General features: G+C 31.9%; 1 protein-coding gene across 1 annotated transcript in view; it reads left to right on the top strand.

Annotated features, from left to right (window-relative positions):
• The window catches only part of DIP-delta (Dpr-interacting protein delta), a 687368-nt gene that overhangs the window by 164695 nt on the left and 503864 nt on the right, over positions 1-18809 (top strand). The window contains exon 2 of the mRNA XM_072545958.1: positions 13241-13448. Coding sequence (XP_072402059.1) covers positions 13241-13448 — 208 coding nt within the window. The remainder of the gene's footprint in view (positions 1-13240; positions 13449-18809) is intronic.

Here is an 18809-nt window from a genome sequence, read left to right as displayed (position 1 = left end):
TCTTACATGTGCCACCATAAGAAGGTTTGGGTCTTGGCAAGAATTAACCCATATCTACTCCCTAGGTGCTCTGCAGACGGCTTCTACCAGCCCAATCAAAGTTTACTCTGCGTTTCTATCCCAATTTGATAAGTTAGGTAATTTCTTATAATGAAACACAGTTTGATAGTGGAAAGATCCAAACAAAAGAGTCTAAGGACCAGTGAGGAGCATAGCCCCGTAAAGGGGGCTCCCAGGGTATAAGAGACCCTATGTGGAAGCTGAAGCAAAACTAAACTGCTTTGACTTGGAAAATGCACCCTTTTTATACATTTTTCTTTCGTATCGTTATGTGCATTTCCAAGTCAGTTGACCAATTGTAAATGGGGCGATGGTCCACAGACTAAGACACGCGATGACATATGTTATTTTCGTATTTTAATTATTTGTATTCTTAAAATCACATTACTGTAGAAAACCTGTTTTATATTATATAACATAAACTTTTTAATTGTTAAATGATATAATTTGATAAAATATACCTTTTTCTTTATTTTGGTGCTTTCAGAATTCATGTAGATCCAATAGTTTCCGCATAGCAGCATTGTAGATAAAAGCTTTTTGGGACAAACAATATCAATTTTGCAATAATTGTTAAATAAAACAAAATTTTAAAAGCTGAATATTTGTGGTATTCTTATTCTCACGCGAAATCAACGTTTTTTCTGCATTTGTATAACAATCAATTAATCATTTTTTTAAAAAATCAACTTTTAAAGCTATTTTGGCTATTATTTAGCAACAAATTAACAAAATACCTTTACAGACCCTCATTTTAAAGAATTTTCTATGCTTTATCAGTAAAATTGTGTTACTTTTCCATAAAAATAACCTGTCTTTACCTTTAGTATTTAAAATTAAATAGCGGTCTTACATTATTTATATACTTCTTAAAAAGTAAAAAATGAACTTTAATCTTTTGCATATTTTGTTTATTACATATTGTTATCACCAAATTTATCATACACAGTTGTTAGATAACTTTATCAAAGATTGTCATGGAAAAATCGTTAGTTCCATGGTCTATAAGTTACCATCATTACCCGCTCGCAAATAGTTAAGGAGAATAAATGTGAGGAAGACTAAGCATGTGACGATATTGAAAACTTACCCATAATCAAATATAAAAAAAAAACAGTGGAAAAACGATGATATATTAAATCTTGAAGAATTGATTAAATGGAAGAAAGAAGAAAATTTAAAAACTGAGATCCTTAAAAATACAGCGAAGAAAAATACAAACAGCAAAAGAAACGTGGTTTAAAGAGAAATGTTTGTAAATTGAAGGTCTGTAATACACAAGAAGATAAAAGAGGCTGCTGGTATACGAAATAAAAGATCATAATCTCGTCGATAAAGAAGTTAACTTTATCATAAACGATAGAAAGGGTACATTAAAGAACTATTAAGTGATAAACGACAAGTAAAAGAAATACAAAACTGTATTACAGATCTCACAATAACAATGGAAGAATTAGAAAATGCAATAAAAATACCCAAAATCAGAAAAGCTATAGGACAAGATAAAATACCAACACAAATACATAAGATACTTGGAAATAAACATTCATACGAGTATTGTTTAATAAAATCGAAGCAGGAGAGGAGGAGGTAAAAATACGAAAATGAAAGTATTTTGCCCATGTCATGTGACACGCAGAACGTTATAGAATCCTCCATTTTATTATTTAGGGAAAAATATGTGGAAACAAGAGTCCTGGTCGAAGAAGAACATACTACTTAGTAAAGTATGTAGTACGTAGTAGTAAGAAGTAACCTACGTGAGTGGTTTAATCAGTCTCCGTCGTCCTTTTTCAGAGTGGCGGTAAATAAAATTATGATAGCCAATATGATAGACAACGTTCAGTAATGGACATGGTACAGAAAGAAAAAGAAGATAACTTATGCGATGAACATAATTTTCATATTTCTGTTGTATGTTTATTGTTTTTGTCCCGAGACTACCAGAAAGGCAAAGGTTATACTTGAAAAACTAAAATATATATATATATATATATATATATATATATATATATATATATATATATATATATAAATATAAAATAAATATAAAATTGATTACATTATTAAGTTACATTTGATGTATGGATTAGAATTGTACTGATATGTAAGTATTTTCTTTCAATAATTTATCTTCCTTCCAATCATCTAACTGATCACATTATTTTATTTTATTAATTAATTACGCAGTTAACATCAGAGTGAAGCTGGTCTATGGAATCTTAATATCTAATAAAAATTTAAACCACACATTCATATTTCTATTCTATTTTGTTCTATCTACTTGCTATAATTGACTGAGTATTGATTAAGTCATCTATACTACTTAAATAATTGTTTGTTTGTTTTGTCATATACACATTTGTTTATACACACCATGTATTTTATCCTTAGTTTCTTGACGGCCTGAAGATGCTGTAAAAGTTTTTAAACAGCGAAACCAGTAGCCCATTCTCTTTTACCAACTTTAATAAAACCTATAACCGATTGTGAGTATAGAAGACTTATTTCCCTAACATTCATAAATATGTGCTCACACCAGCAACCTTTTCACCATTTGAAGTTATATGATATTTGTTTAATCAACGTGTTTGTAACTAACATTGAATTCTTATGACAAAATTCAGTTAGTTTATCAACCCCTCTTTTCACAAATTCATTATTAATACAAAGACCTGTCGTTACTTATCTATTATCACCGATTCTTGTGGAATATAAAGGGATCGGACTATTTGCATAAAAAAATCACCAGATAAATGATCTTTTTAACCTTTTTTTATGGTTTTAAATTGGAAGATTCGTAGTTGACACCCATAATTTACAAACTTACTTTTTTGCTAATATTAACTAAATTTTAAAATATTGTACACATAAAAGTTTATTCTAAAAATTTATCTTCCAAACCAGCGTCCTCGTCGTGTTTTTCTTTCTAGGGTATTGATATTCAGATGATGAAGTTTTTACTTGTAGTCTCTCTTGAGATCTGAGATGCTTGTTAAGCCCTAAAAGCTCTCAACAACTTGTTCACTGAAGGGTCAGCTAGTTATTCATATTAGGTGTACGGCGGTAAATGTTAGAGTGTTGAAAAACTACCCTCGTCGGCCTTTTTCAGGCTACGTTAAAGTTTTTTTTTTAATTCATCAATAAAATTATTGAAACTGCCAAATAAATGTAGAAAGACTTAAAGTAAAAATAGAAAATATGTATTAGTAACAATACAGTATACAATAAAAACTGATCAAAAGCTGATCTTTAAAGGGGAGTGGTCGTTTAAGAGAGACCATAGGCTAATTAAGGCAACTGATCTATATTTTACGTTGTTAATTTACATTTTAAATATATTTTAAATTAAGTGTTAATTTTAATTTTCAATTTTTTATTAATTTCAATTTTATTTAGTAATTTCAATTGATCAGAAACATAAATGAACATACTGACATTAAGTTAACCCTGCGGTGCACGGGTGATAATTTGATACACGAAGGAACGGGTTGGGTCTGAGAAGCCCAAAAATTAAACTAAGAATTTTTTATGTTTGATTTTGTAACAACAGGTTTGCGTTGCATATATTAGAACTACTACTAAAGACAACTTACATGTACATAAAAAAATGAACTGCTATTATAATATTAAAACTAAACATATAAAAGAAATTACATACTACAATATAGCAGATGTTTAAAGAACACCTTGTATATAACTTATTTAGTCATTTTATCAATGCATAAATACTGTAAAATTTTTTACAGTAGTGACACATGTAGCGAGTTTTACGATCTCTACAAAAAGCACAACGCCCCCTTTTATTTTGCAATTCCGCAGGTGCTTCTACTGGTCCAACACCACTGAGTTTAGCAGCAAGCTCTCTTATATCTCGTGCCAAATGAGGAGATTGAGCTCTTGCTTTTATATTGTCCATCACTAACTGAAGACCTAGTTCTTTTAAAAAAATCTTCTTCTTTTGCTTGTTTTTAAATCCGGTGTGTTACTTCTCTGTATCACAAATGCATTTATTGCAGCAACATTAAGCAATGCATAAAATATGACCATGGGCCAGCGTTTTGTATTTCTTGCGACAGTTTAGGAACCTCGAAGTTGATCAACGGTGTCCACACCACCTTTCGTAGAGTTATAGAACATTATTGCTTCAGGTTTACTTTCGTCACCCGTTGTCGGATCGATTTGGTCATCATGGTGCAGAGTTGACAAAAGAACAACATGTTTTTTTGGTTTTGGTATATAGGACAATATTGTCATATCTTTGGTAAATCCAGACATAGTTGATTTTAGCGGTCTAGTGTCCATTGTGACATTCCGGTTGGATCTGGAGATTGGTTTGCAAAGCCGCTCAACCACATCGTTGACTACAGAACTGATAGAATATGGACCTGGTGGTTGTATACCGGCATATATTTCTAATTGATAAGTATAGAACGTGCGAGAATCCACCAAGGAAAATACCTTCAGACCGTATCGGGCCGATTTTTTTGGAAAGTACATTCTAAAACTACAGCGACCTCTAAAGCCTAAAAGTATCTCATCGATAGTGACATATTGGCCAATGGTATAATATTTTTAAAAATTTTCAACTACATCCTCGAATACGACTCTAACTGCTGCAAGTTTGTCTACTTGTGTCCGTTCGTCCCTTGTACGAATATCATCTAGGCATAAGCACTTCATAAGAAATCGAAATCTGCGGAGAGCCATCTTTGGTATTGTAATAAAGGTGTTGGTTTGACTTACCTTGTGGAATACATTCTTGTACCTTTAATTCGGTGTCTGATAAATCCAATTCAGACTCTGAGTTATGATCAGCATCTTCATATTCTAAGTTGCCAACTATAGACTCATCGGAATCTGAATCTTCATAATTTTCTTCCTCGTCGGTTGCAACTTCCTCGTAGAGACGTTGCAAATGTTTTGCCTCTCTCTCGTAAGAATACATTGTTTTGCTAAGCTCTAAAAACAATACACTGCAAATTTTGTTTTTTACTTTCATAAAAAAAAACTTGAGAGGTCTGAGAGAACGAAAACAGATATATTATCGACACTATTGTTTCAATGCGCATTCGTAACTGAGGGATTATAGCTAGCTATGTCGACGAAAGGTACCTAGACCGCCAGGACCGTACTTAGACTCGCTGACCAAATAGAGATATTAGAAGAACTGAATGGGCCCGACAGACCCAACCCGTGCACCGCAGGGTTAAGAATAAGTTGCATATTTTTTTTTTGGCCACACTGCATGGTTAAATTCTTATTTTTTAAAATAATTGTTGATACTTTTAAAAGGTAACTACTTTTGATGGCTACCTAGACCCCAATATTATTCAAAGATATCATGTCGCTGCTGTTCCGGAAACTGTTGTAAACTGTTTCATACCTCCATGTTGGCATACTGTATTCATATAGGAATTTGCTTGAACTGATTTTTCTCTACCTAAAATATTTTCACGTTTTTTAAGATGCTTCTTATTTCGCTTTTTAAGTTGTTTGATTCCTACGTTTTCAACAACATTGATATTTGTTCCAGAACCGCTTCATAAGTAGAAGTCAGAATCTTTATTTTCATGACACAAATAATCGGAGTTTTAATCGGTTAATAATTAAATATTTTTCGTCTTCTAGTTACACGCTGATTACTTTCTACACCTTATTAGAATCTGAGCTTGTTGAATAATCCACTAATTTTACACTTCTCACGAGGTCGTTTGGTTCATTACAATTGATGGGGGCTCACAACACGCGTACAAACGTTAGCTAAGTGGGCAAACTCTTCATCATATGTTACCTCAATAACAGTATTATTTTTATTATCGATTAAAATTAGGATGTTTTCAATATTCTTAGCCAAAAAAGTCAAAACATTTTAAGATAATGTTAATATATTAGTTTTAACTGAGAGATTTTGAATGTTGTCATCATTATTCTGTAGCGAAATGTTTTCGAACATAATATCGTATTCTCTTATTTTTTTCTCCTTTTGGTGTTTTCTTAATATCGCGATCTTGTAACTCCTTGCTGAAGCCATACTCTTTAAATTTTTCAATTTTTTATTATGCAAAAAGAATATTAATGCAGAACATTACCTTTCTATAAACAGAGAAATAACATTAAACAGGTAGTATGAAATTAAACGTCACTTTTTAAGCATTCAGCTGTACTCGGAACATAAAAATAATAGTGGACACCCGACAGGCTATATTAAACGACTGGCACTTACGATTATCAATCGGTCAAGCTATGTTTTTTATGTTATTTTTGGGTACAAAACCAAGCTTAAATGAAGTTGAGCGAAACATTTAGCACCATTGTAGGATGGGACATGAACGCGGAACATTCTGGAATGGAGGCCACGGAGTGATGAATATAGTTAAGGCAGACCTCCCACGCGCTGGTCAGATGACATCAAGAGAATTACGACGAATATGGTTGCAACAGCACAAGACATGTATTTCTAATACATGGTAAAACCCAGAGGAGGTCTATGTCGGACTGTGGACGCAATAACAGGCAGTATGAGGATTATGGTCATATTTTTCTACACTCTTAGTGAAAAGTAAGATGACTTTGCGTTATTTTTATCCAAGAATTATTGTGAATATTATAAGTTGTAAGGATAGTAATGGGCCATGCAACTCAATTACCAATTATAGTCAGAGTCCGGGATTGGTTATGGCATTAGTTACATGCATAATACCTGGAATTTTCGTGGAATCATGGAAACAGGAAAACGAAAGTGATGGAAAATTAAATATCGTATGAAATTTAGGTCTATCACAGACTCACTACACTTCACTTCTTACACAATCACAACCAATTCTAAGACGATCGGCCACTGATAGTAAATACAGTCAATAAATAAAGTATAAAAAACTGGCATGTAGTGGTTGAGGAGTGCCGATAGAAGTGACTACTTCTTATAACGCGGCATTATCGTATGTGTGTTAATGAAATTTTATGTCTGCTTATTACTGAATTGTTAATATTTTTTATAATAACACCACTCATAAGTTCTTTAAAATTAAAAAAATTTTAATTTTGTTCTTTAAAAGTTTGTTTAATGATTTTACTAATATTCAAAATTTGTTGAATATAATATAGAATTAATTCATCATTTACATTATTCATAAATCACAAGTTATCTTTGTTAGACTTTGTCATGAGTAAGACTGATACAACATTACGTTGTTCCCGTATAAAATCGTTTCTCAACCTATCGCTTATAGTCACTACCAAAACCGCTTTTAATTACCTTATTTCACATTATTGTATCTTACTTTCGTCCCTTCACTTAAACTTTAAGTTTCTGAGCCGTATGCTGATGCTGATCTCTCTTCTTCGAATAAACTCCTTGTAAAATGCGTAGTACTTTAGACGCATTCGTTACTCTACTGCTGATTTCTTGTTTCATTTTCTTCTCCGCATTTACAAATGAGCCCAAATATTTGAAATTTTCAGCTTGATAAATCTGTCTTTGATCTATTATGACAACGCCTGTTTTTCAGCCTTCTTGGAAACTACAATAATATCAGTTTTGTCTAGTTTGACTTTCATTTTGTATTTATTAAAACATGCATTACAAATTTGCAAATTTTTCTGTAGAACGGTTTAGCTACTTGCCACTATAACTAAATCATTAGCATATATAAATTTAGATCCGAATTTTTCTCTTAATTTTCTGACTTCAATTCTTTAGTGTTTGACACGTGCTTATTTGTCTATTTTATGCATTAATATAACAAACAAGAGAGGACTTAGTACCCTTCCTTGTCTAACAACAATTTTCGTAATAAATTATTTCGCTTTCTGGTTGTTCATTCTGACAATATTTTTCCGTATTTTCTCCCGTATTAAGTCAAAGGCTTTTCCACATTATCATTGTAATGTAGTGCTTTCTCTGTTAGCTGTCGCACTGTGAATATTAAACTTGTACTTCTTCCTGGTCTGAAGCCGCATTGCATTGATTATCATCCAATGTTTTTTCAACGTTTCTTAACCTTTTTTCTAGAATTATTTAGTAGTATACTTTACATACTACACTCACATTCTGTATACACATAATGAACATGAATATAATGGGCTAGCTCTTAATCTAGGCGATTAAATCCAAAATATGTGACAAAAGAACAAAGCGATTGCAGAAGAAAAGATAATGGGACCAGATTATACATGAAAACAGAGATAGAGACCAAATCACCGGATAAACTTTAAGAACTCAATAATGAAGGACCAAAATAAGAAGTTTTGAGAGCGGAAGAAAAATAGTTGATGTTGTCTTTTTAACTGTATATATCTTAACGTTTTAATATCGGTCTACAACATCTTTACGATATAGTCCATCTGATTTATAGTAATAAGTTATATACAACAATATCTACTTCTCGGATGATATAACTTGTGTTTTCTAAAATATTGGCAACAATATTCCTGCCACATTGCCACAACGGTAGTATTTAAATTATGGTATCTACCAACAACTTTTACCTAAAACCATATCAAGTATCGTTGTTGAAAATTCTGAATGTATGCACGTACTGACATGGAATATTTATAAGGGAGGACTTAAAAAACTTACTTCGTATAGAGGGAGATTTTTATGGATGAACTTTACTACAATTTCGTGACTCACAAATCGGATATTCTCCCTGGTCAGAAGCAAACATAAAAATGTCGTTAAATATATATATTTGACTCTTTTCTCCTACGAACAAATTAGATCGACATCCATATATTATTTTAACATAACATAAGATTAAGAATGATTTAGATTGTTTAATATAATTAACTAAATATTGGACATTATTTCAATACAAATTTTAAACTTTATCGTAGATTATGCTCGTTTATAAAGATTTCGTGTAGCAAAATGAAACTCGATTTTACATGTGGTACTTATGGAACCGAGAAAAACAAAAAAAGAAACAGAGTAGTGAACAAATGAAATAGAACAAACAATAAAAATGAAAATCGAACTTTGGAAAAAATATTTGAATACCCATACAGAGGAATGTCACTAATCCGGAACTACAATCAAACGACTGGCGAACCGAAAATGGCGTATCTGCTAATAGGCCAGAGAATTTAGCAAATATAAGCGTTTTTCGTGACATTTGATGCAGATAGCTAATAACTGCTTTTGATTAGTTTGGTGATAACAATATACAATAGACAAAATATGCAAATCATTAAACGTAATTTTTTACTTATTTATAAATAATATATATATATATACATATATATATATATATATATATATATATATATATATATATATATATATATATATATATATATTATCCATATAATAATATATGTATAGACTGGATAACTCAAGTTTTATTTCGTTTTTGTGTGATATAAAGCTGTTTGTTATCGTCTTTGACGATTCAAGAATCTTTTATATAATACAAAGTTCTATTTATTGGAGTGGATAAAATATTTTTTAAATACCTAGAAATTTTATTGAACGATGACGGAATGCAGAATAAAATAGGCCACAAAAGAATGTGAGGTTTAGTAGGCGCTATATTTCTGACCGTGGAGAATTTTGAATGCATAGTTTGATAGGTATGCAGGTATGCGTCAAGTTTTATCATTTGTCTATTTTTTTAAATATTTAAAATATTAATGCAAAAGTATTAACTGAGCAGATTTTAGCGGCTGTACTGTATCAGGCAATAAACATTTATCTATATTTATAGCCCGTGATCTATTTACTTATATAAACACCAGTGTGATAATTTTCATTTAGATGACTAACAGTTTAAATATATTCCTTATTTGTTTCCCTCTTTCCTTTAACAATTCAAGTAAATTATTATTGTATAGGTAACTGTAGCTGTCTTCTCTATATATTTTTCTTATTCTTACTTACTTACTTATTAGCCAACGCCCATCCTTGGCATGTTAGCCATTTGGTGGCGCGCTGACCAGTATAGACGAGCCGTTTCTTATAGGCGATCTTCATCCTCCTCGGGTGGGTCTGTTTTCAGGGCTGTGCACTCTGAAAGGTGAGCAGCATCCATCTGGGGCTGATTACATAATGGACAGTTGTCATTTTTGCGGACGCCGATGCGATGTAGATGGAAAGCGAGGTATTCTTAAATCACAAGAAAATTGTCATGTTTATCTTACAACTTTTTTAGTGTGTCGATCAGTTATTTTCTATTTTTTTTGTAATTAAAACTGATTTTTTTTCTATCAATATCACTGAATAGTTAGGATAAACAAATCTATAAAATCTATCAATCAATCTGTAAATGATTAGACGATATATTTGATGACTTAGTTATTTACGTACGGGTTGGTATGATGAAGAAGATCTTGGAAACTTTCTGTTCTAGAATTCATAATCTTCATGTTTTCTTAATCATTATATTATATCCTATTTTTCCACTCTTTATATTATTTCCACTTATTTATATGAGCAACTGATATTGTAAAAAAGGTAGTAGCCTAATGTAGTGAAATAAATACAGTTTTAAGATTTAAGTAGTGCCAAATAATTAATAACCCTCACGAACGTCCTTTTTTTTACCACAAACTTCAAACAAGTAAATCTTGTTGATTCAGAGAGAATCGGTCTGAATGGCCGTCAGTTAAATGCCAGAGATCGTGTTCAGTGTAAGGTCCATCCAACATCCAACAACTAAGAGGATCTGTTGAATCTTGTACCTCCCCACATTCACACAGGATATCGGAATCAGTAGGAACCAGTCCTCATTTCTTTATATTAGTTTTACACTTAAACACTCCGACTCATAGACGATTGAGAGTCCTCCAGATAGTTTGAAGAAGATGGCTACCAAACGAAAGGTCCTATTAAAGATTTAGGTAGCCGGGAATAGCTTCTTTCCATTTAGCAAGACGTGTTCTTTCTGGTGTATCTTGCAGATGTGTTGATCTGGCCAGAAATCTTTTCCTCAATTTGAGTCTTCGCGTGGTAGGCTGGTAATCGTGAAGTGGACCTCGCGAATCTAGAGCTTGTTTCTTTTGTTACATATCTCTTAGTATATCAAATGGAGTGATATGTACGATAGAGTAGAGTAGATTACGATGAGAAAGGATAAGTGCCTCATTTTTGGTTTAGAAGCTTGTGGAAAATATTGTTTTTGGTCGTCAGTTTCCTTCCAGTTTTAAACAATGTTTTTTAAATGACAAAGTGCAATCAAAAGTAACTCCCTGGTATTTCGGAAATATACAGTGTACAAGGGTTATATTACACCATTGTATGTTCAATTTTCTGAATTGATTCGTAGTACTGTTTACTCTAGAATTTTAAAGTTCTTTGGTAATACTAATCGAAGAGGTCATTAAATGGAGCGGTTGCTAGTTTAACGAAGGCTTCAGTCAACTCCAACGCGGCAGATTTTCACAGCGATGGGCAAACATCAGGAACAAGCTTCTCAACAAGCAGTATACTAAGGCAGTACATGCAACACATGACCACGACCAATGGAGAAGTATCAGACTATCCGAGCTGCTGAAACTCAATGATGAACCACAACACATCTGCCAAGATGTTAATGACTATGACAATGATGTCATTGTGTTCAACACTGGTTAGTGTTGTCCACTTCGGCAAAAGTTATTGCTTTTACAACAATAACTATATCGTTTACATATATGCAAGTCGTAGTATCTACTGGTATGGGTTGGTCGTTTCTGTAAATATTATATAGTGTAGCTGCTCTAAGTAAAACTATTCCCATCTACCATTTTTACTATTAAGAGATACAAAAATCTCTTGTTTTGTAGGAAGATGCGGATAAGACAAGTGAGTTAAGGGTCTAGTATGATGTCTTATAGTTTTTCGACAAGTCTTCTGTGATTTACTGTATCATAAGCGGCAGTGGGATCTACGAATACCGCTCCGAATACCTATGATATCGTATCTAGTATCGTATATAGTAACTTTCGTACCCGTATTTGCGATTTGCATGATCTTCCCGATCTAAAGCCACTTTGTTTTTTATGAGTTTTTCGTCTATTCTGGGTAAAATTCTTTTAAGTATTTTGAATAGGTGACAAAGCAAAGATGTTGCTCGATAGCCATTAAAGTAATTGTGATCTTTGCTGTGTTTAAGCAAGGCAACGACTTTGGCTCGTCTCGTGACTTTGAGTATCTGCATAGTTTTAACACAGCTGATCGTCATCTGGAAGAGCCATTGTAGTGTTTTTGGTCCAAACTGTTTAATTTGGTTTTTGTGTGCATCATCGATGCCCAAAACGTTATTATTTTTTAATATATGAATGGTGGATCTAAGCTCAGCTAAGTTAAAAGGTTCGCTCAGTTAACTGGATTCGTCCTTACCAATTTTGAGTCTTTGTTTGCATCTTTATCTAGAGGCTCTACCAGTTTTAAGAAGTTGTAAGGCAAAGAGTATCTGCATAGTTTTAACACAGCTGTTCATCATCTGGAAGAGCCGTTGTTGTGTTTTTGGTCCAAACTTTTTAATTTGCTCTTTGCGCACATCGTAGATACCCAAAGCGTTATTATTTTTAATATATGGATGGCGGATCTAAGCTCAGCTTAGTTAAAAGGTTCGCTCAGTTAACTGTTGTAAGGCCATTTAGTTTGTACTGACATTTGGAAAACTGTTTGCTCTTTCACTAGGATCCTAACTATATTTCTTTAGTAGTTTCCAAGCAGATCTACTATTCTGTGCCATGTACATATTTTTCATGATATTTCATCATTCTTCTATCCTCGTTCATATGAGATGACAGCAAGTAATATTGTTCCATATAGGTGAGTATTATCACTGAAAAGGCCTTCATCATATAGTTTTTGATATCGGTTGAGCAATGGAAGAGCCTCCCTAAACATAGTTAGTCCGGCATCCTCGTGGAATGTTCCTTTTAGAAACAGTTTTTACGATTTTGATATATTTATCATGGTTTTCTGTTGATGGACGAATTGTCGAGATCCAAGAAAAATTTTTACCGAATATGCTTTAGTAAAATTAAATCTTTTAAATGACGTTTTTTTGTGGTCTTATTACAGCGCTCATACTACAGATGAGATTGTCTAGGAAGTCAAGAAACTATTTAATTTAAATAATATAATATTGTAATTTTTGACAAACCAAATTTGTAATAAAAGCTATTTAAAGGTCGTTGTATGAATGTTACACCTTTTATGAATTGGACTGATAAACCATTTTTGTTATAGGTGGCATGGATACATATAGACCGTCAGATGATATTAACAATCCACAGACACGTTATATCGAGAGTACCGCGATTTAGTGTTTCTCATGACAATGCCAAAACATGGTTACTTCATGTCAGTAGTGTTCAAAAAGAAGATAGAGGATACTACATGTGCCAAGTCAATACCAACCCAATGATTAGTCAAGTAGGGTATCTACAAGTAGTTGGTGAGTACACCATATAATTTTATTATTAACTAATAATCAACTATGTAACAATTGCCAAAACATCATACCTATTACAGTCATTATTATTATGGTTTGCAAAGTATTCTTTTATGCCTCTGTAGGTAATGAATTATTTTATATCAAATTCTTATACCGCAGAATTATTTAGGTATTTTTTTTTGTCAAACCATTACCTAATATTATGCTATTATCTAGCGATCTAAAACAGCATTAAAAGTGCATTGGGTGCATATTATTTCATCCAGCATAATTTGCAAGTACGTCTTCTTATTGGTGTCCGTGACCACTATTGACGATCATCCTGGCAACCTTTGTCTAGTCTGCTGAAGTGCGGAACAGCTCCGCATATGTTGGGTTGAACCAGATTCTGAGGTTCTTTAACCAGGATGTTCTTCTTCTTCCTGGACTTCGCTTTCCAAATATTTTTCCTTATAGGAGGACATATCGGGATTTATTTTGTATAATGTGCTCGAAGTACTGTAGCTTTCTTTATTAGATTTATTAAATTTAGAACTTTAATTATTATATTTTTTTTTATTTTATCTCTCTTGATTTGTTCTATTTTATCATTTGCTTTGTTAGGTCCTTTCTCTAACTCCACATTATTTTTCTTTAACTGTCGTGATACAATCCAAAGTCTCTTTTTGCTTTCTGCGCAGGTTTTTGATTTCTCTCATCATATGATCGTGCCTTGACAAAATTTCACATATCCTCTTTTTGGTTAACGCTCTTATTTGCTCTACGCAACCGAGATACTTCTAGCAATAATCAAAACGATCGTAAATATCTACCAGAGCAACACCTAAAAGTAAAAGTAGAAGAACTAACTGACCCAATTGAAGCTGGCAATGGGATAAATCCTTTATTGTTCAACCTGATTACGGATGAAATAATAAAAAGAGTATCAACTAAAAAACGATGCCAAATCGGAGAAAAATTACTTAAAATAGTTTGCTATGCACACAACGCAATACTAATTTCTCAAAGTAAAGACGATTTACATACAACGTATGCTGCAAGCATAACTTGCTTTCAACTATCACTAGAAATCATAATTTTATTATGCGTGGGTTCTCAAAAGTGGGTTGAACTTGTATTAAACAGTATATTAAATAAAAATTAAAAAATTCATTATTTTTCCTCGTTTTCACAAAATCACAAAAAATATTTAAAAAATAGTGTGATTTTATTGATTATACTTAGATTGTACATAGGGCATTCAGACGTTGGCCGTCATTATGTTTACAATTTCCCTTTTCTATCGCTTCTATTTAAATTTCTATAATGGCGTTGTATTACTTTTTCTCCATTGTAAAATGCTGAAAACCCAAATTATATGGTTTATGCAAGATGGTACACCACCACATTCTAGAGAAAGGGCAGTTAGAACATATTTAAATACAACTTTTCTTAACGTTAGATTGGTCGTGGTAGTCATAGTCCTTTGCAATAGGGTGAGATATTGATATAATTATTTAATTCATACAAAATCCGAAAGGAATACTTATTATTCATTACGCAAATTGTTTACAATTTTTATTAGGACAAATAGAAACTAGAGCACAGGTATTGAATAACATATGTGTCTTGTTTTATAATACTTTTGCTAAAATTTAACCTTAAAGACTCAGCATTTTTACAAAAACATCATCGTTGTCCTAATAACCGATATTGTTAGAAATATAGTAAACACACAGGCAATTTAGTTCAACATAATATTAGTTCGTTAGTAAATCGTAATAGTCTATTTGTCCGAGATGTAATTATAGTTACTCGTAAGCTGCAACGTAATCATATAAATAAGTAATGTCATCGATAGATTATTCCGTGTGTATATAAGTAACCAATGAACGAGATACATCACAGTTTAATACATTACTTAACTTCTGCGACAAATAAGATGTAGTTTCATAATATACCATAAGATTTGGATAGATATCCAAAAAAATATATTCATCCATTATATATTACAGCCACCACGAAGCCCAGAATTTAATCCGCTTGATTTTGTATGAGGCGCAATAAAACAACGTGTCTATAAGAATCCCATAAAAATTTGCAACCAACTATCGGAAGAAATAAATACTGCATCAGTTTGTTTAGAACCAATGATGGTATTTAATATGAGACTATCTTTTATGGAATATATTGACACATGAATTAAAGAAAATTGTGAACATACCGAACACTTACTTTAACAAAAAGTTATGTTATTTAGTTTAGTTTAGTTTAGTTTAACTATTTATGTGGTTTAACACATATGAGTTACATCAAAGTGTGCATCAAATTATAATTTCTCATATCTAAAAGCACCCAGTTGTAAATTTTTATACATAAATGTTTACAAACATGAAAGTTATAGCCAAAAATAAAATTTTAAATTTGCACTTTAACACCCTGTATCTTTCTTAATATCAACATTTTATAAAAGCAATTTGGCTTAAATCGTAATATTTTAAAGTGTAGAATCTACTGTTTCTTTTTGTACAATTACTTAAGGACCACCCTGTATATAGTATAAGTGTAATAAATAATAAATAAAAATACCAAAAAAAGTTTTTTTAACCATCTTTAGTATTTATTAGCAACCAAATTTATATGTAAAATTTAATTGTAAAACTTTTATTTCTCTTAAAAATTGTTTTAACACCACTATGTTTTGTTTTTAAACCAGGAGGAGTAAACTAAAAAGTTTCACAGCCAAGAAAGTCGCTAGAAAATTCTGCAAATATATTATATCTTCTTTTTGGGTTGATCATGACGGCCTTCGACGGTAATCCATAAATATTATAGCATTATAAAATTATTAAAGGTAAAAAAAAATTAAAGGTAAATTTGAATTACTCCTCCTGGTTTAAAAACAAGCCATAGTTGCTGAGATGTATGAGAAAAAAACACGAAAAATTATTAACTTTTTAAATTTTTTTAATTGATTGTTTTATAAAAAGTTAAACCTACTTTTAGGAATTCGTGCATAGTTTCTAGTTATGATTTCTAGTGAGGCTTGGAAGCGATTTATGCAAAAACTATGTTTATAAACTTCCCAGCTAACTCAAAACATATGCCGCCTGATCTATTACTCAATGAAGAAATATATTCAATATATACGTAATTGTTATTTGTAATAGTTAGTATAAGTTTTATTTTGGCACTTAACTATTTGTTTTATACATTTCTATGATTTGAATAGTTGAATGTACTTCCAGTTGGCAGTTTTCGATTATCTGCATTAATTTATTGCATATTGTGTAGTCGTAAAATATCTTCAAATGATAGTACCACAAATTTTCTGTTTCAATAAAATTGTTACCGGTTGTCCGAAATTGTATGTTTTCGAGATTTAATATAAAAAACATTTAGTTTTAATGAAGATTTTTGCTACATTTTACTCGTGTAAGATTGCTATCATATTTTATTGTTTTGCTTTTTGTATTAAGTGGAGATAAAAATGCATTCGAATTTATGTTTTTATGTTTCATCACTACCACAAATTTAGTTGAAGGACTTCCATTTAATCTGTCTAAACAGCCTGAAAACATCAATATTTTTGAATATAGATATCTTCCTTCTTCTATGCATCTCTGCCATAGACAGTTTGCATCCATTTTTGCCAGCGTGTTTTTTCAGATCATCTGTCCACTTTCTTTTTTCTGTTTTCGGTCTCTCTTTTTGCTATTTGCGATTGTATGGTCTTCCTGTCCAGCGAATTTCTATTTAAGCTTTGTTACTTGTGTTGAGACGACTTCTACTTTTGTCTTGTTGGTGATCCAATAATTTCTGTCTATTAGTTTGATGTTTTGTCTTTTTTGTCTCTACGTAAGTCTTTCTGTTTTTGCTACTTTTTCCATTATTTACTCAATGACTGTTATATTAAAGGTGTTTTATCAATATATTTATTTTTTTTATTTACACATCTTTTATTTCCTTTTTCTCTTTTTGTATATTTTCACACTATTATAAGATAAAAGTATTTCAGAACTCAAAGAGGAACCCTGAGATTAAATTTATATATTTGCATTTATTTTTATACCTGCTGTTAATTCTCTAATAGTTTCGTTGATTATGTTTCCTTAATACATGTTGAACAGGATAGGGGATCATACAGAACTTTGTCTGACACTTTTTCTAATCCATTTTCTTAGGAAGCCTCTTTTTCTTTTATTAATACAGCTTTCTGAACAAAATTAAGGTTGCAGAAAATTGGGATATCTCTCATACCTATGTATGTATGTATGTATAGCTTTATCAGGCCATTTAGAACAATTACTGGATGTATAATTTCCATTGTTTTCTGTTCCTAGCTGTCAGCTTCCAATCTCTGATTCCCTTCTCTCCGACATCTTTCATCACTACATCCCTTTATTTCTTTATTGGTTATCTTCGTTCTTTTGGAGAATATGAGCCCTCAGATATTCTTCAATCAATATTCTTGACTTGTCTATTACATTGCATTCTTTCTAGATGTCCGATCCATTCTAGTCTACGTTTTGTCACTACTTTTGTTACTGTAGGGTTAGCATACAATCGGTACACTTCTGCATCAGTTCGTCCTCTTAATTCTTCTTCTACTACTTTTTCACCAAACGTTCTGCAAAGTATCTCTCTTTCCATGCTTCCAATCTGTTCTCTATGGTTTTGTTCTTAGTCTATGTCTAGGCAGCGTATGGCATTGTGGGTCTTATTATAGTTTTGTATACTATTTCTTACATTTCTTGCAATGAAAACCACCTTACACTAAGCATTGTTGCTGTAAGAGTGCTGGACCTATTTATCCCACTAACCCTTACAATTTTTTCTAAAGCTATATTAAATAGTAAAGTAGACAACGAATCTCGCTGGCTAACATCTTTTTTCACTTCAAATTCTTCTGAGACTGTATCATTGCATTTCACAACATAAATGGTTTTTCTAATTGCCATTTTTACCAATCTTACTATTTTTGAAGGCGCTTGGAAGTCTTTTATCGTTTTTATTAATTTGTTTCTGTCTATTGTACCGTAGGCGGCTTTATAATCAATAAAAAATTCTGATTTGTTTTCGCATAAAAATCTGATCGGTTGCAAGGGTCTCCCCTTGTTAAATCCTTCCTGGCATTCGCCTAGTTTTTTCTCCACATGTATTTCTAATCGTTTCTAATAAAATTAATATGGCGAGCACTTTGTATATTATCTATAAAAAGGATATTCCTCTATGGTTTACGCATTTAGTTTTATCTCCCTTTTTGTGCACAGGAATTATAATGGACTTGATCCATTCCTAAGGTATTTCTTCGGCATCCCACACTTCTACTATTAGCTCACTAAGTTGGTTTATTAAAGCCTGTCCTCCAGGTTCTCTGCC

The sequence above is a fragment of the Diabrotica undecimpunctata genome, chromosome 10, assembly GCF_040954645.1.
Source record: "Diabrotica undecimpunctata isolate CICGRU chromosome 10, icDiaUnde3, whole genome shotgun sequence".
NCBI lineage: Eukaryota > Metazoa > Arthropoda > Insecta > Coleoptera > Chrysomelidae > Diabrotica > Diabrotica undecimpunctata.
The sequence above is the reverse complement of the archived record's forward strand: the minus strand, read 5'-3'. Positions and strand labels throughout refer to the sequence as shown.